This window comes from Globicephala melas, chromosome 9 (genome assembly GCF_963455315.2).
Source record: "Globicephala melas chromosome 9, mGloMel1.2, whole genome shotgun sequence".
NCBI classification, from domain to species: Eukaryota; Metazoa; Chordata; class Mammalia; order Artiodactyla; family Delphinidae; genus Globicephala; species Globicephala melas.
The window spans coordinates 89,958,739-89,980,439 of NC_083322.1; the positions used below are offsets into that span (position 1 = coordinate 89,958,739).

Here is a 21,701-nt window from a genome sequence, read left to right on the forward strand (position 1 = left end):
ATTCCCTTAAAATAATCCCTCCAAAGGAGAGCGTTCAGTGTGCTCTGTCATACAACATACACGCAAGAAAAGTTAATACGAAATCATAGATCCATTTTGAAATGAAACAATCTGATCTTTTATACTAAACAATAGCAACATGATTGCTAGTCTTTTAAAAATGAGCAGATCTTACAGCAAAAATGCTTGCAGACAAATTATGAAAAGTAGCTCAATATTTATCTTCTTGTATATTGTTCTAGTGCCATTTGGGAAAAACAATCCTTTGCTTGAGAGAATGAATATGTAGGAGAGTGGGTGTAAAAATGAGTTATATTTTGAACTGTATGCATTTTATTCAGAACAGAATAAGAGTTTTACAGACAAAGCAAATCCAGATAGAAACTACAGAACAGTCTAGTATATCCCATCCATATTTATGCCATCCTAGTATTAGAAATATTGATTTATTTAAATTTGTTTAAATTTATTTTATTGTGGTAAGAACATTTAATGAGATTTACACTCAACGCTTAAGTGTACAATACATTAGCATTGACTATATGTATAACGTAAGGCAGATCTCTAGAACTTACTCATCTTGCTTAACTGAAACTTTACTCCCATTGATGAGAACTCCCTACTCCCCCCACCCCAGCTGCTAGTAACTTATTTAACACTTAGGTTCACTGGACTGAAATGAGTTTGAATACATACTTATTTGTAGATTTGTACTTGTTATATGTACATATGTCTGTATCTATTGTATGTCACATTTAGGCTATGAAAGGAAAGGAAGGCAAAAGGAAAGGTTTCCGAAACCAGAGATGATCCCTTTACTACTCCCTTTCTATTCCATATAAAGTGGCATTGCCTTAGCCAAGCTTCACTCCCCAGCTACACTGGGCAAGGAGAGGGCTCAGGGATGGAGGCAGAAGAGGCTGACCATCTGTGCGTCCCAACTTCAGCACTGCACCTCAGATTTGCTCATGAGAAGCCAGAAACGAAGGCACAGGTGATTTTGCACTTTAACTCCGCCTAACTGTAGCAGGTAGCATATTTATTTTCTTGCTCAATAATTTCTTTTTTAATGGCAATGACTTGATCTTCCAACTGTTTCAGCTGATCAGCTTTTTCTTGTCTACTTAGATTCAAAGCTTGGATCTTTGTTTCTAAATCTTAAAGAAGAAAATGGAGTAAATGTTTAATTAGGTCCCATTTGTTTATTTTTATTTTCATTACTCTAGGAGGTGGATCAAAAGAGATCCTGCTGCGATTTATGTCAGAGTGTTCTGCCTATGTTTTCCTCTAAGAGTTTTATAGTATTCAGTCTTACATTTAGGTCTTTAATCCATTTTGAGTTTATTTTTGTGTATAGTGTTAGAGAATGTTCTAATTTCATTCTTTTACATGTAGCTGTCCAGTTTTCCCAGCACCACTTATTGAAGAGAGTCTCTTTTCTCCATTGTATATTCTTGCCAACTTTGCCACAAATTAGGTGACCATAGGTGCGTGGGTTTATCTCTGGAGTTTCTATCCTGTTCCACTGATCTATATTTCTGGTTTTGTACCAGTACCATATTGTTTTGATTACTGTAGCTTTATAGTATAGTCTGAAGTCAGGGAACCTGATTCCTCCAGCTCCATTTCTCTTTCTCAAGATAGCTTTGGCTATTTGGGGTCTTCTGTGTGTCCATACAAATTAAAAACAGAGCTACCATATGATCCAGCAATTCCACTCCCAGGCATATATCCAGAGAAAACCATAACTTGAAAAGATACATGTACCCCAATATTCATTGCAGCACTATTTACAATAGCCAGGACATGGAAGCAACCTAAATGTCAATTGATGGATGAATGGATAAAGAAGATGTGGTACATATATATAATGGAATATTATTCAGCCATAAAAAGAACAAAATAATGCCATTTGCAGCAACGTGGATGGACCTAGAGATTGTCATGCTGAGTCAAGTAAGTCAGACAGAGAAAGACAAATAACATATGACATTGCTTATATGTGGAACTAAAAAATAGTACAAATGAACTTTTTTACAAAACAGAAATAGAGTCACCCATGTGGAAAACAAACTTACGGTTACCAAGGGGGGAAGGGGAGAAGGGATACACTGGGAGATTGGGATGCACATACACACACTACTAGGTATAAAATAGATAACTAATAAGGACCTACTGTATAGCACAGGAAACTCTACTCAATACTTTGTAATGACTTACAAGGGAAAAGAATCTACAAAAGAATGGTATATGTATATGTGTAACTGATTCACTTTGCTATACAGCAGAAACTAACATAACATTGTAAATCAACTGTACTCCAATAAAAATTAATTTAAAAAAAGTGGAGTAAATGATATCTATTTGATAGATTCCTCCTGGATACCCATGTTATACCAAACACAGGGATTTATATGTCAATTAAGGACATATTTAGTTTTCTGTTTTGATTCAATGGATAAAGCACTTATTTTCACCAGATTTCTCAAGGTTTTCACCTAAATCAGCAAATTGATATTTTTGTCTAAAGCTAGTTAGAATTCATTAGAAATGAAAAGACAGAGGACAAGCCTTGATTGGATTTGGTGAAGTGCTGTATTTTCAAAGATTTGTTCCTATATTCACTTTTTTTTAACATCTTTATTGGAGTATAATTGCTTTACAATGGTGTGTTAGTTTCTGCTTTATAACAAAGTGAATCAGTTATACATACACATATGTTCCCATATCTCTTCCCTCTTGCATCTCCCTCCCTCCCACCCTCCCTATCCCACCCCTCTAGGTGGTCACAAAGCACCAAGCTCATCTCCCTGTGCCATGTGGCTGCTTCCCACTAGCTAGCTATTTTATGTTTGGTAGTGTATATATGTCCATGCCACTCTCTCACTTTGTCACAGCTTACCCTTCCTCCTCCCCATATCCTCGAGTCCATTCTCTAGTAGGTCTGTGTCTTTATTCCTGTCTTGCCCCTAGGTTTTTTATGACCATTTTTTTCCTTAGATTCCATATATATGTGTTAGCATACGGTATTTGTTTTACTTTTTCTGACTTACTTCACTCTGTATGACGGACTCTGGGTCCATCCACCTCACTACAAACATCTCAATTTTGTTTCTTTTTATGGTTGAATAATATTCCATTGTATATATGTGCCACATCTTCTTTATCCATTCATCCGATGATGGACACTTAGGTTGCTTCCATGTCCTGGCTATTGTAAATAGAGCTGCAGTGAACATTTTGGTACATGAGTCTTTTTGAATTATGGTTTTCTCAGGGTATATGCCCAGTAGTGGGATTGCTGGGTCATATGGTAGTTCTAGTTTTAGTTTTTTAAGGAACCTCCATACTGTTCTCCATAGTGGCTGTATCAATTTACATTCCCACCGACAGTGCAAGAGTGTTCCCTTTCCTCCACAACCCCTCCAGCATTTATTGTTTCTAGATTTTTTGATGATGGCCATTCTGACTGGTGTGAGGTGATATCTCATTGTAGTTTTGATTTGCATTTCTCTAATGATTAATGATGTTGACCATTCTTTCATGTGTTTGTTGGCAATCTGTATATCTTCTTTGGAGAAATGTCTATTTAGGTCTTCTGCCCATTTCTGGATTGGGTTGTTTGTTATTTTGTTATTGAGCTGCATGAGCTGCTTGTAAATCTTGGAGATTAATCCTTTGTCAGTTGCTTCATTTGCAAATATTTTCTCCCATTCTGAGGGTTGTCTTTTGGTCTTGTTTATGGTTTCCTTTGCTGTGCAAAAGCTCTGAAGTTTCATTAGGTCCCATTTGTTTATTTTTGTTTTTATTTCCATTTCTCTAGGAGGTGGATCAAAAAGGATCTTGCTGTGATTTATGTCATAGAGTGTTCTGCCTGTTTTCCTCTAAGAGTTTGATAGTGTCTGGCCTTACATTTAGGTCTTTAATCCATTTTGAGTTTATTTTTGTGTATGGTGTTAGGGAGTGTTCTAATTTCATACTTTTACACGTACCTGTCTAGTTTTCCCAGCACCACTTACTGAAGAGGCCGTCTTTTCTCCACTGTATAGTCTTGCCTCCTTTATCAAAGATAAGGCGACCATATGTGCATGGGTTTATCTCTGGGCTTTCTATCCTGTAAGTGTCCATCACTTTAGGGCTTCCCAATCTTTCAGGAAATAGACTGAAGACACTTTTTTTAAAAGACATGTTCATTTCTTCATTCTTCTCTGCTGATATGGAAGTCCCTGAACAGTAAAAGCAAAGTGATGCTTTTCACTCTTATCCAACCATGCATCTGTCTATGAATCCATCCATGCATTTATCCATGAATCCATCCATGCATACATCCATGTGTCTATCCATGCATCCATCCACTCACTTATCCATTCTTCATCCAACAAATACCTGAGAATTATAGTAAACCCTAACCAGGAGCCCACAGAGTAGTGGATAGAAGAGGCACAGAGAGCTATAGTTAACAGTGTGAAGTGGCCTTTAGAAAAGAAACTGACCTTAGGTTGAAGTGGAACTTCTAAAGGAAGGAAGGTAAATGTTCCACTTCACTCGGTCATGTCACACCTGGATACTCAGTTGGTTTGGAATAACTGTCAGAATAGCATGTAGCATGTGTTTAGAGGAACAAGCTAGATTGCTGGAGAAATATGAAATTGTCTTGTGAACAAAAGTTGAATTAACTTTTGTGTTTACATTTCATACAGAGAAAGAAGATTCAGGGTGTGTGCTATAGCTATTTTCAAGTATTTGTGGCCAGAAAAGCAGAGTAAATGTGTTTTTGGTCATCCTGAGGACACAGAATAGAACACAGCAGGTGCAAGCTCCATGAAGGAGGATTTTTGTCTGAATACAGAGAACTTTCTAGTAGTCACAGCAGTTCAAAGACTAAGGAGCTGCTTTGGAAGGTGGTGAGCATTCTATCACCAGAAACTTTCAAATACGGGCTATCTGGGATTGAACAGGGGAGTCAGCATTGGAAGGGTATTTGTACGAAAAGAAAAATAGATCCTTGGGTTTCTACCAAGGAACTTAACAAGATCGTACTGGATACTTTCCATTTGCCCCACCAGATCCTTGACCCATCCTGCTCTGTGTCCTGGAGAGAAAGGCAGCCTCCACAGATGACATCACCTGGCTCCCTTGACCTCTGGCTTTTGTTCACACTTGGCCACTGGCCAGTTCTGAGAAGTGATCAGAGGGTGGCAAGAGCGAGCAGAATGCACCCTTGGTGAGCAGCAGGGTTCTGGCAGTCCTGCCCTCTCTCAAGTCCAGCTCCTGCAGGGTGGCCTCCTCCCTTCTGTCCTCGTACTCACAGTGCTGCTTCCCAGCACGCACACTCCTCCTTCCCATGGCTCATTCAGGTCCAGGGATGCTAATGGCTTCTCTGCTGGTCACCCAGGGCCTCCAAACCCTTGGTTGAGATTCCCTTAATTCCTGTGTTTGTTTTTTTTTTTTTTCTAGTTCCTTCCACCAAGAAATAGAGTCTATTTACCCTCTCTCCCCAAACCAGGTCCAGCTTTGCAAGTTGTTTTGACCAATATAAAGTGGAAGAAATGATGTTGCTGGACCTCAATCAAGAGCCTCGCGCCTTCTGCCCATTCTTACGGAACCCTGTAACCACCAGGCTCTAAAGCAGCCTGGAATGAAAGACCCTGTGGAGAGAGGCCCAGCAACTCTGCCAAGCCTGGGCCCTGGCAGACCTGCCAGCTGACCCATCAGACAATGCGGCTGCTTGAGTAACAGCCCAGGAGAGACCTGCACCACCCGGACAACCCCCCCACACACAGTGCACGCTTGTTGTTCTAAGCCATTACACTGGGGGAACAGTTTGTGATGCAGTAAATAGATAAGTGAGACAACTCCGCTTATAAACACACAATCCAGAATTACATCCAAGTGTGCTTTTTGTTTCTTGCTGGGATGCTGACTGACACAAAGCTCCACGGAGGGACCCTGGCTGCAGACTGGGGCCCACTCCCCACTCTCTCCGCTTTGACCTTGTCAAGTTAAGTCAGGGCTCCTTTCTGGAATCCCATGGGCATCTCTTCCTAACCACAGACCCTGTGGTTCAGCCTCTTCTTAAGTGGCAGAGTTGGGAAGATGGCCAAACCACTGTCTTAGTTTCCTATCTTGTTGAGTTGTGAAAACAGCCTTATGGTGAGAAGAAAAAAAAAGTACTAGAATGCATTACTTTTGACCTGAGAAGTCGCCTGACTCAAACTTCTCTTCCAACCTAATTTTTAGAACTGTGAAAGTTTTAGTCTATGGGGAAAAGTGGCAACAATGCAGACCCTGACATAAAATATAAGACAGAAAAGGTCCTCCCGATGTTTTTGTTCTCACAGGAAGGACCAAGGTCTGGGAATAATAGAAACTGATTTTTCATGGTATCGCCTATGGAGTGCAAGGTAAAAACAACATTTGTCTTTTTGAATCTTTCCTAGTATTTCCTTCTTTAAATTATTAAGAAAATACTGAAAGTGAAAAAAACTCACTACTTTTTACAACAATTCTGTAAATGTAAAAAGTAGTGTTTTCCTCTTCACCCTCCTTGCCCCCACAGATATCTAATGGTAACAGTTTGGTATGTATTTTTCCTGACTTTGGCCCACACTAATGTTGCGTTCTCATTTTTTTCATTTCATAACAATGATATAAATAGTTGTAGGGCCAATGACTCATTTTATAATAAAGTAGCATTTGTAAGTGAGAGTTGGTTTTTTTTGGCCCCGTCCTGCGGCATGTGGGATCTTACTTCCCCTACCAGGGATCGAACCCGTGCCTTCTGCATTGGGAGTGCAGAGTCTTAACTCCTGGACTGCCAGGGAAGTCCCTGGGTTATTTTAGCATTTTGAGAGTTACTTATATTCGAAATGAATATGGTTAATTTTAAAGTTGTGGGAGACAATAAATAAAACTGGAAGTAAAACTAGACCACTTATCATTCAATATTTCTTGATGATTTAGAGGTGGTTCAGGACATGATGATTGCCCAGAACAATCATGAGTATCAGCTGCGGAAAAAAACACTGATGACCTTTCTGATTGCACGTGTTCTATGTTTGCTACACTTTTAGTGCATCAAAATTTCCATTTTTTTCAAGAGTATGTTTCCTTTCTGGATTGCTACCTACAGACCCATGATAAATGACTTAGCACCCTAGAGTCTAGATCGTAACTCCAAAAAAGTAACTTGCAGGAGCAGAGAAAATGAGCAGCACAGCTTAGGACAGGGTTTTCCAACCTCGGCACCATTGATACTTCGGGCAGAATAATTGTTCATTATCAGGGGGATGTCCTGTGCGTTACAGGACATTTAGCAACATCCCTGGCCTCCGTCCACTAGAATGTTAGTTGCACCACTAGTTGTGACACGCAGAAATGTATTCAGACATTTTTATCCCCAGGGGAGGGGATAAAATCACCCCTGGTTGAGAAGTACCAAGTTAGGACAAGGGCATTTCAAAGTGACCATAGGCAATCTCAGTGTGTTCCAATTAATGCAGACAGAGCTCATCAGTACTTGTTGACATAAAATCAGGCACGAGGCATATTCCCTTACAGTCACAAACCCACCTCCTACTTCTCTCTCCTCGGTGGACTCAGAAGTGGTTAAACTGTGTCAACGATAAATTGAAATTGGTATATGTTCTACCAGAAAGGTGGAGTATTACGATGTTATTGTCCAACTGCGGGAGTGGGTAAAAGGATAGAGAGAACTACCACATGGTCCAGGAATCCCGGACTTGTGTATATATCTGAGAAAACCAAATCTGTTATCTCAAAGAGATATCTGTACTCCTGTGTTCACTGCAGCACTATTCACAAGAGCCAAGACGTGGAAACAACCTGAGGGTCTGTCAGTGGATGACTGGATAAGGAAAGTGTGAGAGGCATATATACACACATCAGATATATACACATGTATGTATAAATATAATTCATCATTACAAACAAGGAAATCCTGCCATTTGCAACAACATGAACGAACCTAGAGGACATTACGCTAAATGAAAGTAAGCCAGAGAAAGACAAATCTGTATGATATCACTTATATATGGAATCTAAAAAAAAAAAAGTTGAACTCATAGAATGAGTAGAATGGTGGTTGCCAGGGGTTGGGGGATGGGGAAATGGGGGGAGATGTTGGTCAGAGTACAGACTTCCAGTTATAAGATGAATGGGTTCTGGGGATCAATCAGATTGTATTGTATATGTGGGTAGATCTGAAGCATTCTCACCACATACACACAAAAAGTAAACATGTGAGGTGGTGGACGTGTTAACTGTGGTAGTCATTTCACAATGTACACGTCCATCAAATCATCACGGGGTACACTTTAAATACATACAATTCTATTTGTCAATTATACCTCAGTAAAGCTGGGAACGTCTAAAGAATAGATACCTGTTATTCTTCTTATCTTGTCCTCTGTATCTGCAGCCAGTTTGCTGCATCTCTTAGCTGTTTCACTTTCCCTAAGGTTTCCTTTGTCAGTCCTGGCGCGCTTGTCTTATGCTGAAGAATAGCTTATTGACATTGTAGCTCAACAAGCTCCTGTAACAAAGCAACACTCCCGTCATCAGAAAATATTTATAAAGCATGCACACGTGCGTGATGTTTGCCTGATAATGTTCATAAAAGGGATAAGCGGCGACCATCATCCAGTCAGTGACGCTTGAGTCACTCTGATATTTCCGACAGGGCTTTTATTTGCATGGTTTGGGTCATTTTTTTCAGGTTGAAAAAATGCTCAGCTTTAGTTAGTCACAAATAAAATGTTTCTGTTACAAAATATCAAGGCTTTTTTCACGTTAAGGCAATGATTTGTCCTGAACTATGTTAAGGTCAGAGATAATAGAGGACAGAACTGAGCCAGTTCTGCCCGTGACAAACATTTGGTTCAGTTGGGTCGAACAGCTGCAAGAGCAAGGTGAAGGTCAGAGAGAGTGGTGAAGGTTCAGAAGCAGCAAGGACACAGTATTTGGTTGGCACAAAGGTGAAAGGGGCATGAGGAAGGAAGGGAGGCAGGGAGGCAGGAGGGTATGAAGGGCTCCTCGCGTTTAGAAGGGAAATCTTCAGGGTCAGCCTGGGTGGTTGACAACTTGGAACGTTACATAGATGAATAACCACCAGACCCAGGAATGCACTATGGAAGTGGTAGAGGGTGGGCAGGAATCACCTTTCTCAACCTCTGTTCCATAGAAAATGCCCTCAACTCCCAAGTCAGTGGAAAATGTACCCAGCACGTTAGGAATTAAGAGCAAGAGAATACACCAGTTACAAGAACACTTCAACCTCTTTCTTTTGCTTAAGCTGCTATATTAATGTGACCAGCCAAAGATTTCCTGCTAAGAAAATGAGTTGATAGCTTCTTTCAGCAACCGAAATGAACAGGCCATTTTCCACAACTGTTTCATGAACTCACTCTGATTTTTGTAACTTGATCTATTCTCTTTGGTAGATGACTTTCACTTCTTTGTTTTGTGATTTAATTAGAGTAAAGGGATCAATCAGATTGTATTGTATATGTGGGCAGATCTGAATACATACAGTATAGACCCATGACATAAATTGTGAATGGTTGGAAGTTCAGGAAAAATTTGCCTAACATGTCACTAGTAATACGGGATGCGTAGATGGGGCTAAACACTCTAACGTAATCTGGCCAAAAACCTGTCTTCTTTGGAGACAGCACTCCACTTACAGAAGCATCTCCATGCCCAGCGGGGTCCCTACAAACATGCACTGCTGAGCATGGGCCAGCACTAAAGGAAATGCTGACCAATGGCACAAAAATCTGGGGTGAAGGGATTATCCTTCAAAGAAGCACGGTTGTCTGCTCTTAGTGGCAGGGGTAGGACCAGCGACCTCCTCAAGGCCCCCAGCCTGGCGCTGGGCCGATTCAGCCTGAGCTCCCACACGGACGGCCTCGTTCCTTTGCAACTTGGTCTGCAGCCCGGCAAGTCCACCCTCCAGCGCTGACTGTTGCTTTGCTGAAGCCAGCTCAGTCTCCCGGGCCTGATTTTCAGCCTGTTGTTGATTGAAAGACCAGGAAGGAGACAGTCTTTCTAAACAACAAACAAGAAAATACATGATGTAATGAGCCCTCTGAAGACAAGCTAGGTGTGAAGGGAAAGGAGATCATTCCTTTGCTTTTTCTGTTCCTTAAAAAAATGTTATAAAAAAATACTTCAGACAGACAAGAGGTTCTAGGAGAAGATGTGGCACGTATCCGTGTGCCCACCAGCTGGCTTAAGAATAAGTATTGCCAGTGAGCCAAGACCCTGGGTGTACCACCATCATCACCCCCTCCCCCGCAAAGGTCACCACTACTCTGAATCTGATATTTCTCATTCCATATACTTCTACATGCTTTGAACTCTATCGTATTTGGTATTTCTAACAATATACAGTATTTTCTACTTTTAAACTTTATGCAAATACATCATCCTGTGTATTTCTGCAGCTTGAATTTTTTAATTCAAAATTATTCTGGTACAGGTCACCTAAGTTAATTTGCATAACTCTTTTTATTCTTTTTTTATCCTTTATTTTTTAAATTCTTTACTCACTTTTACCAATTGAAAGTGTTCCATTGTTTGAATATACAAAAATTTATTCTTCTATTTTCCGATGGATGCGGGTGGCTTCTAATTTTTTTCTCCCTTATAAACAATAACGAACACCTTATACTTGTTTCTTATTTTGGCGACTATACTTGTCACGTCTAGAAGTCTGACAGGTCATTTGTTATCTCTTGTTCTTTGGTCAAACTTTCATGCCTTCTGTGATTTTTCTTAAGCGTAATAAACATTCTTATTTTGTACTGGATATCCAATAAAGGTAATACCCAAAGTCTCCTGCATTCTGACTCTGTTTACTGTTACTGATGGCCTCTTGCTTAAGGCAATTTGTTTCTTTATTGTGTGTTTTAAGGGAATCCTTTGAGGCTTGGTTTTAAGGTACATTCCTTTGGAAAGGATTTCTTATTGCCTCTGTCAGGCATCTGAGGGCCCTGACAACCCAGGAGCACTTTAAATGACATTTTCAGCTTGGTTTACCAGGGCCACACAGGTAGTACGAATTCTGGCCTCATCTCACCTGAGAGCCAGCTTGTTAATAATTCTTAGTGAAGACTCTCCCCCTCCATGCACAGGCTAATATCTTTACGGCCTCTTCCTCTCTCTGAAATAGTTTAACATTTCCTTGAGGGTTTGCCTTTTGGGGTCTCCTCTCTATGCGGGGGTCTCATCCCCTCCTTGCATGGGTTTCATTTTCTATTACTCATGGCAGCCAGGGAAACCAACAGCTTTAATACACCAGGGACTGACAGCTACCCTCCGCCTGCCATCAGGTTCATGCTTCATTATCTGTCTGGATCATGTTTTCCGGTCATTATTGGCCTCTGAAGATTTCCTCCATTTTTTACCAATGCAGCTATGCATTTAACAAATTGTTAAAACATCTAACCTTTTCAGGTTTTTTCCTACTAGATGGCTCCTTGATATACTGGTCCACCATGCTGTTAGAAATCGAAGCCCCTTCCTAGGCCCTTGGGCATAGGTGGGAGTTTTTCTAGAGCAGGAATCTTGAAGCTTTTTCTGTAAAGGGGCTGCTAGTAAATATTTTACACTTTGTGGTCCATAAAATCTCTGTTGCAACTATTCAACTCTGTGCCATTGTAGTGCAAAAGCATCCATGGACAATATGTGGCTGAATTCCAATAAAACGGTGTGACTTTGGATGCAACAGTTGGTGGGTCCCTGTGGCCCTTGGGCTGTATTTTGCCAACCCCTGTTCTAGAGTAGATGCCTAGAAGGGGAAAACCTGGAGACCGTCTTTATTTTTTGCTCCTGTATATATGCAACCTCTTCATATCTGAGCTTTTTATTTCCAGGTACATGACTTCCTGTGCTGGTGCCTTCTGCTTTTCTTTTCAGGATGCATGTACTTAGATATCTAAGACTCAGGGGAAGAACAGAGACTGAGAAGCTTGCAATCTGCTGGGAAGAGGATGTGCTGGAGAGAGATACATCACAGACTCTCAGTCTAGGTCCTGTTCTGTCCTCCAGCTGCCAGGCTTCCTCTTCTGGATCCATCCCCTGGGTGAAACCGTGGCTTTATTCCTGCCAAACAGTGGATGGAACCCTTTCTTTCAGGTAAGATAGTCTTTCAGTCTTAGGATACGCTGATGAGATTTCACGTATATTTTCTTATAAAAATCTGGCAACAATTAACTTAATTTCTTTGGTTGGTGAGCTCTCAGAAGTCCGTTACTTTCCCTGGTATCAGAAGGGATAAATACTGGCCTCACATCTACCATTAATTAGCTGCGAGACGTTAGGTAAGTGACTTAACCGCCGCGAGTCTTAGTTTCTTCATCTACAAGCTGATGGTAACAACACCTGCTTTGTCCCCCAGGCTTGGTCAACAGTGAGATGAAATAATGCCGGGATAACTCTGTAGAACGTTAATTAAACGCATAATACTATCATAATCTTATTTATCATCATAATAATTCCATCAGACAGGTAAGATGAGATATAAAAACTGTGCAGTCTTCACACTCAGTCTATTTCAGGTTAGTTTCAAGGAAGATAGAGAAATACCTGCAGTGCGTTCTTTTTTATTTTTGTCGTCTGGGCAGTCAGCTGTGTGATGGTAGAATCTGCCCGTACTTGAGTGATTTGAACTTGTTGCAACTTATTCAACATTTTGTCGAGATTTAATAGAACATTTGCTGCTTTTCTAAGATACTAACATATCAGATTAGATAAATATACAATTATTCATTTATTTCACCTTGAGAGTTCATTCGACTCAACAAAAACTTTACTGAATTATTCATAAAGTCAATTGAAATCACTCTTAAGCAAGGCAAAGTGCTGAAGTCTTCCTCTTGAGACATAGGTACATTTAGATGCCAGTAAAAGCACATACATATGCATGCACAGATACAGATTTTGCCAGGTATGGAAATCAAGGATACAGGTCTCGTTTCTTCTTAACTTGTCATAAGCAGAGAGGTTTGGGGGATAAAACTGCCAAGCTTGGAACAGAAAAAACTATCTTCGGCCAATTCCAGTTCTCTGATTTCTCAAACTTAAGTAAGTAACGCTCTTGAAATCCTGATTGGAGTAGGGGGCGGGGTAGTCAAGAGGCTCCAGAGGGAGCAGAAGAGAACGAAAGGCCCTGCGTTTTCAGGCTGTGTTTATTCAGGTTTATTTAAGCTTCGCTGACATTCCAGCTGCCCAGGGGCCCAGTCAGAGGTTACCATCACAAGCTTTCCAGGTGGTAGTCTATTTTACAGAAGTGAGCACACCTCAAGTCAACATTCACCAGATACTTAGGTCTGTGGGCTCAGAGGCACCTTTGCAAGAAGGTACAAAGTCAGGGAACTAGATCTTAGCAGAGGCATCATTAGAAATGCTTGTGTGAGAGCAAAAATAGCTAAATGGCAAAACCCCTTCCCCATCCAACCCAGCCTCTCCCCTTCCAGTGATAATCTTTCTCTCCGTTGAAAAGAAAAAAAAAAAAAAAACACAAAACTTTTTTTTTTTAAGAGCAGTTTAAGTTCACAGCACAATTGAGAGGAAGGTACAGGGATTTCCCACATACTCCCTGCCCTCACACATGCATAACCTGCCCAATTATCAACATCCTGCACCAGAGGGCCCATTTGTTACAAACGATGAACCTATACTGACACATCGTAAACACCCAAAGTCCAGTTTACTTTAAGGCTCACTCTTGGTGTTGTCCATTCTATGGGTCTGGACAAACATATAATGACATGTATTTATCATTATAGTATCAAACTGAGTATTTCCACTGTCTTAAAATTCCTGTGCTTGCCTATTCATCCTTCCCCTCAACCCCTGATCTTATTTTTACTGTGTCTCCATAGTTTTGCCTTTTCCAGAATGTCCTATAGTTGGAATCATATGGTATATTGCTCTCCCTTTCTATACTTTTTTTTCTCTACAATTACAGTGAGGGTTCTGGAGGCTTTCCTTCTCATAACTCCCCCCTCCCCCATATCTTTTTACTGAATTCTTTTTTTCCTTTAGATTTTCAATGTACTGCTCATTATAGTAAATTTAGAAAGTACCCCAATAAAAGAAGAAAGAAGAAAAAAATATCAGGGAGGGAAAATTTACCAGTAATCCTACCACCTGTTAAGATATTGGCACATGCTAGCATTTTTGTCCTAACAGTTTTTTTCTTTTCATGATTGAGATCCCCTTCTACATATAATCTGTTATATTCTTTTTTTTAATGAAGATTTCTTTTAACATCTTTATTGGGGTATAATTGCTTTACAATGGTGTGTTAGTTTCTGCTTTATAACAAAGTGAATCAGTTATACATATACATATGTTCCCATATCTCTTCCCTCTTGCGTCTCTCTCCCTCCCACCCTCCCTTATCCCACCCCTCCAGGCAGTCACAAAGCACCGAGCTGATATCCCTGTGCTCTTTTTACAAGCATTAACATTACACTGTAAGAATCTCTGCATGTTACTAAAAATCCTTCGTCAACATCATTTTTAATTGCTGCATGATTGTGTCCAGTTGCTTAATCTTCCTAGTTTGAAATATTAAAACCAGGAGGGGCTGGGCTTTCAGTGGAGTCTGATGCACTTCACTTGTAGAGGTGATGAGACAGTGAAGGCAGCTCAGGTATCAACTCTGCTTCTGGGGGTCCAAAATGGTGATGGGTGTTGATGATGGTACCATCATCCACTGACCCTATGACCTGGACTCACAGCACCCCATGATCATAAAAACATCAAGGTGGCTTTTCCTCTTTGCTTGGCTAAGTCGACAAGGGCAAAAGGAAGCAAGAGCTGTTGACTTTGTGTACCGTATGTATCATTCTACTCCTGTATTACTCCTGGGGCACTCGTGTTCATTTCTTCTCTGTCTCACCGTCATATTTTTAATGTGATATACTTTCTTTAATCTAGATTTTCGGAGTACTGATATTGTAGTAAATACAGAAAGAAACAAAAATAGGTATGCAAGACGTACAGAATGGACTTGAGGACACGGGGAGGGGGAAGGGTAAGCTGGGACGAAGTGAGAGAGTGGCATGGACATATATACACTACCAAATGTAAAATAGACAGCTAGTGGGAAGCAGCCGCATGGCACAGGGAGATCATCTCGGTGCTTTGTGACCACCTAAAGGGGTGGGAGGGAGACACAAGAGGGAGGAGGTATGGGGATACACATATATGTATAGCTGATTCACTCTGTAATACAGCAGAAACTAACACACCACTGTAAAGCAATTATACTCCAATAAAGATTTTTAAAAAAATAAATAGGTATGCAAGAAAGGAAGAATACACAGACAGTCCCACCACTTGTTAAGATATTGGCATATAATTAATACATGGCATTTATTGGTGTATATTGGTATAAGGAGGTAACAGACACTGGAAGGGCATTCAGAGACTAAGGAAAACGGGAAACCAGCATCTCTGCACAATGCCTCCCAGCTTCCCAGCTTTCTGGGGCACCTCCACAGACAGCTTAGCCCTCATTTTGGGCAATGAACTATCAGAGGGTCATTTCATTTGAACGTTATAGCTCCTTAGGCAAATATTTTTCAGATGGCCTTTTGGCAGATGGCCTGTTAAGACAAGGAGGAGAATATTAATACTGTACTTACTCAGCTGCTTTTGCCTTCACCAAAACCTTTCGGGCTCCATCTGCTGCTTTTGCCTTCACCAAAACCTTTCGGGCTCCATCTGCTGCTTTATGTAGCCTGTTCTCCTCTGTCCTGTAGTCCTCACAGAGTTGCAAAAGTTTCCGTATTTTGTCAAATTCATGGGTCAGATTTTGCGATGTTACTGGTAGGTGGATGTCAAGTACACGATTTGCAACCCTCTCTATGTCCTCTGGAGGCATGTTATCCTCCTAAATAAGAAGATGGGTTTTAGGTAATTGTGTCTCCTTATCATTCTACCTTGTAAATATCACCACAATGAATTCTAAGTTAATTTGCATTTGATGATGTGTCCCTAGAATACAGGGATTATTGTATATGTCTCACAGATGCTTCTTCATCCTCAATTTTCTCTTCTCTCTGAAAGAAATGCTGCTCATGTAAAGCTGAATTCATTCAATGCTTGTTGGAAAAACGAAAAATGACAGATTTGGAATACTGCGTGTGCTACAAAATGTCCTCACAAGAATTGCTTACTCTAAGTACAGATTCAAAAGCAATTAAAATGTTTAGATGTCATTAAGATTCAAACACAATGGCAAACTATCATATATAGGATGGATAAACAACAAGGTCCTACTGTATAGCACAGGGGACTATCTTCAATACCCTGTGATAAACCATAATGGAAAATACAAAAAAGAATGTACATATGTATAACTGAATCACTTTGCTATATAGCAGAAATTAACATTATAAATCAACTATACTTCAATTTAAAAAAAGAGATTCGGTCTTCCCTGGTGGCGCAGTGGTTGAGAGTCCGCCTGCCGATGCAGGGAACGCGGGTTCGTGCCCCGGTCCGGGAAGATCCCACATGCCGTGGAGTGGCTGGGCCCGTGAGCCATGGCCGCTGAGCCTGCACGTCCGGAGCCTGTACTCCGCAACGGGAGAGGCCGCAACAGTGAGAGGCCCGCGTACCACAATAAAAAAAAGAAAAGAAAAGAAAAAAGAGATTCAAATACCATGAATGAGACAATGGGGAAGCACTGGGTTTGGACTCAACAAAACTCTTCTCTAATCCTCCATGACATTAAAAAGGCTCACAGTTTTTGCTCACCAGCATAATTGGGTAATTATAACTGATGCTACTGCTCAAGGGCCTATTTTGAGAAGGGGATGCAACAAAACAGAGTAATTTACAGTATGATTAACGTATTATAAAGAAACTTTTAGAGAACTCCCTGGTGGTCCAGTGGTTGGCGCTCTGTGCTTCCCTGGCAGGGGTCATGGGTTCGATCTCTGATTGGGGATTGGGGAGCCCGCATGCCGCCAAGTGCAGCCCGGGGACGGGGGCGGGGGCGAAGAAACCTTTAAATACATCTATGTCCTGCTTTTCAGAAGAATAAAATTGGCCCCCTTTGAGAACTAAAGTGCGTAAGATGGACTCTTGGTATGTGGGGTAATAGCTCTTTGTCTCTCTCTGGCTCCTTATCGAGGCACAGATGCTGAGTGCCACGGGGGAAGTTAGAGATGAATCAGACACAGATCTGATCCTCAAGGGGTTCACCACCAAGTGGGGAATTATGAGTCACTTTAGATGATTACTGATCCTTTAAGAACAGAAGTGATAAACATAAGCCAGAATGATGTGGGGTTCAGAGGCAGGAGAAAATACTTCAGGAAGAACTTCAAGACAGCATTTAAACCCGGTCTTGGAGGCCCGCACAGATTACATTTGTGGAGACGTGCAGTGAGAAGAGGGGTAAGGGCATTCTCCGCCGAGGACAAGCTCAGGGTGGAACAGGTAACAGTGTGTGGATCACTCCCGGCTGGCCAGTGGGGGGCGGGGGGGTCTAAAAAAGTAACTAAAAAAGCAAAAAAGTGTCTAAAAAAGTTAAAAAAAAAAAAAAAAAAAGGAGTGGAAGTTCAGGAAGGCTGGGAGCAGATCACACATGCCCCTATATGTGAGGCTAAGGAAACTGGACTTCATTCAAGAGACAATGTGGGGACTTCCCTGGTGGTTCGGTGGTTAAGACTCCACGCTCCCAATGCAGGAGGCCGCGGTTTGATCCCTGGTCAGGAAACTAGATTCCGCATGCATGCCACAACTAAAACCCGGCACAGCTAAATAAATAAGTAAATAAATATTAAAAAAAAAAAAAAAAAAGGACAATGGGAGGCCTGGATAGCTGTTAGTATTTGAGTGACATGACCCCAGTATACATCTTCTTTGCACTCATTTCTGCCTTAGCTATTCTTGTTTAATATATAAAAGGAATATTTAACTTCCTTTTTTTTGGCCACACCCTGCGGCTTGTGGGATCTTAGCTCCCCGACCAGGGATTGAACCCAGGCCCTGGCAGTGAAAGCACAGAGTCCTAACCACTGGACCGCCAGGGAAGTCCCAAAAGGAATACTTTACTTCCTATAATGTTTTTGAAAAAAATGTGATGAGAATTTTCATGAATAAATTAACACCATATTTTAAACAGAATCACGGAGTTGGCTCTTTCTAGAAATAGTAACTTTTGTTAAAAAAAAAAGTTCTAATAAAAAGTGAATTGAATTTAACCCCGTATTCAGTCATTTCTTGGCATTTATTATGAGATTAAAAATTCATATTCAAGTGATTATAAATTCACTTTCAGGAGAAGTGACACATAACTCTGTTAATAAGGAATTCAGACCGTAAGGAAAATATTAAGATGGTAAAAGAAGACCTGAATAGTGTGGCCACCATAAATGTAATGATCATTTTATTTGGGCTTTATACCCAAGAAAAACAAAGAACTGGGTGGGTGAAGGGCACTGCTTCCTGGTGACCAAGAGTCTTGGACCCTGACCAGGAAAGTTCTTCTTATGGAATAGGATTTTTCTTGATGTCTAGTCTAATTTTTATTGTAATAATCTGAGTTTTTTTCCCCTAATTCCTTAGGCTAATTAAAGTGACATTTTTATTAGAAACTTATTTAGTAGCAATGAGAACTAGTATAGGAGTAGGCTCTGTGACCGTTGCTGGAACTGAGGACGCTGTGGCAGCTCTGATTTCATCTTAGTTTTGGCGTCTGAATTGACTTGTATCTGCAGAAAGAGCTACCGTGTTCCTCATACAGTTCCTGGATCTGTGTCTAGTTAATATCAGTCCGTCTAGCTCGCTCACTGAAAACTTGCTTTTGAACAAACAAAATGCCCAGTTGACTGATCCCACACCCAATCATTTTTACTGCTTATTTTGGTCATTTTTACTGATCATTTTTACTCTCTATTCTTTTCTAATTTTGAAAATCAGGACTAAAGCTGCTAATACAATTTCTAGAAACAGTGAGATGGAAAGAATACTTGGCCACAGGGGTCTCTTATAAATAAACAGGTTTAATAAAGTGATTGCAAAGATTGTAACCGACATCTCTACTGTCTATTAATTCATGTGGAGAATATTAAATTATTGAATTTGGAAGATGGCTATAGGAAAGAAAGCCTCCTCAGATCAATTCCACGTAGTGTTGTACCCAAACGACATTATTTACCGAGAGCGAGATTTCCCGTCAATTTCCAGCTGTACTATTTGATTTTTATCTTTAACTAATAGTTCTCTGGAGTTTAAAACAAACCTCTCCGAAAATAAGGCACAATGAAGGACACTAAGTTCATAATTATAATAATAATTCATAATAATAATGAATCCAATAGTTCCCCCTTTGGTCAGTCACAGAAAGCCAACATGAGTCTTGGAAAACAGTCAATAATATTTATCTAAAATAACCAATATTTTAGATGCCACCTCACTACAGTATTTGATACACTAACAAACAGCTGGCGTACCTTGATCTCACACACTCTGTCAGCAGAGAAAGTTGTGGAATCTGACAGAGTCTTCATGTTAGATTTTCCTTGTTTAAAAAAAAATAACTTTAAAGACCAAGTTCACTTCTTTGGAATTCTAACTAAATTCTAGGATGTATTACTAAACTAATCTTATACAGAGAGCCATATTATTTTTGATACGAAGTTAGTATTTTGGAATTGTTTCCATGAAGAAATTTAAAATCAAGGAGTATATCATGATTCTGATTTAGCCATGTCATTTCCACTTAACGTAATATGGAGTTGGTTGTGATGTTTGAGTATAAATTAAAAAAGGAAGAAAAAGGAGGAGGATGGGGAGAGAGAAGAGGAGGAAGAGTGTGGGAGGGACAGAAACTAGTCCTAATTTTTTTTTTTTTTTTGCAGTATGCGGGCCTCTCACTGTTGTGGCCATTCCCGCTGCGGAGCACAGGCTCCAGACGCGCAGGCTCAGCGGCCATGGCTCACGGGCCTAGACGCTCCGCGGCATGTGGGATCTTCCCGGACCGGGGCATGAACCCGTGTCCCCTGCATCAGCAGGCAGACTCACAACCACTGCGCCACCAGGGAAGCCCCAGTCCTAATATTAAAAAAAAAAATTACCTAACAAGAACATTTTCAGTTTCTTGATTAAAAGATTCATTTTTTCTTCTTCAGATTCACTTTGGTTTTTCATATTCCTCAGTTTCTCACTTAGCTGTAAGGCATTGTTTTTGGAGACTTCTGCCAGTTTACTTATATTTTTGATCTGGAATAAGAAAAAAACAACAATGAAGCAAACATAACAATTAGGCACATTCTGTGACGTTTCCTTACTTAGCTGGACCAAATAGAGGTCACTAAAAATATAACAGAAGTCTACATAATTAAACAATAGATTCATGTTAAAGGACTCTTTTAAAAGTTGATATTATCTGTTTTCATGACCATGTTTTCTTAATAATGTGAACTTATCTCTAAAAACATTATTAGTGATCAAAATTGTTATTTGAAAACAATTATTGGTGTAGGACTAATGACTTTTCCTGATACAAATCGAAAACACAAATTCTGTTTTAATGACATGTTAGCATTCTATCATATCAACAAATGTCACAGAAATTACTTACAGTGATCATTATGTTTACTAAGTTGAGAACATATTCTTTAATATAAGTTAAAATATTAAGTTTAAATAATAAGTTTAATATAAGTTAAAATACTCTTTTAAACATTCTTCTGATTCAGATAATGTACTTTCTTTGAGAGTAAAAACAAAGCATTCTTCCTTTTAATAAACGAGTTTGAACTCAGAGAAGGCTACAAAGATAAATTCCAGATACTGTGTACACTTGGTGGAGGAATGATAGAACTAAAATGTTTACAACCTAGAAGTGCAAATTCTTAACTGTGTGCTTTGAGATAGGTCACGGACTTTTTCTTGGAATTCCAACAAATGAGAGAAAGAGAAAAAACAAAGAGAAATAGGACAATATCATCTGCAAGTTGAGCTGTATTTAATAAATTAACTGTGACAGAAGCACGGCTAATTAGGATCAAACATAGTTAAGGAAAAAAGAAAATCTCACTTTATTTCCCCACAAAAATAGGCAGCCTAATTTAAGCAACATAGATTTTGTGGAGGATTTAATGGTAGTCACTGGCAAATGATGAAACAAAAAGAAATATTTACATGATTAAAAATATGTAATTTAATTTTTTGGAGTTGTTCCGTAATTCTCTAGAACTTTTTAAACTTTAAAATGGATAACGGTTGCTAAGAAAGATCTTAAAACTTCTCATCACAGGAAACAAAATGTAACTATGTGTGGTGATGAATGTTAACTAAATTTATTGTGCTAATCATTTTGCAATACATACATATATCAAATCATTATGTTGTATACCTAAAACGAATACAACATTCTATGTCAATTATATTTCAATAAAAAAATAAAAGGGAGAAGCAGTGAGTAAGAAGGCATAGAAGATGAGAATTCCAGAAATAAATACTCTGGACAGGAAGCACCAAATTATACACATGAAATCTCAGTGTACATTAGTCGATGCCATATTCAGAAAGAAAGAGATTGCTAAATTACTTCACTCTTAAAACATCTCTCTGCAATCCATCCTCTGTCATGACTCCTGAGAATTCTCTCATAATCTCTTCTGGCATGTTTCCCCCTTCTAATCAAG

The 21,701-nt window shown here is 39.9% G+C and overlaps 1 protein-coding gene across 1 annotated transcript in view; it reads right to left on the reverse strand.

The window, feature by feature from the left end:
- Positions 1-1,017: 1,017 nt before the first annotated feature.
- LAMB4 (laminin subunit beta 4) overlaps positions 1,018-21,701 on the reverse strand; it is a 111,844-nt gene continuing 91,160 nt past the window's right edge. The window contains 9 exon segments of the mRNA XM_060305057.1: positions 1,018-1,157; positions 8,405-8,449; positions 8,452-8,554; positions 9,869-10,030; positions 12,610-12,748; positions 15,681-15,706; positions 15,746-15,928; positions 19,651-19,654; positions 20,132-20,271. Of these exon segments, the coding sequence (XP_060161040.1) occupies positions 1,018-1,157; positions 8,405-8,449; positions 8,452-8,554; positions 9,869-10,030; positions 12,610-12,748; positions 15,681-15,706; positions 15,746-15,928; positions 19,651-19,654; positions 20,132-20,271 (942 nt within the window).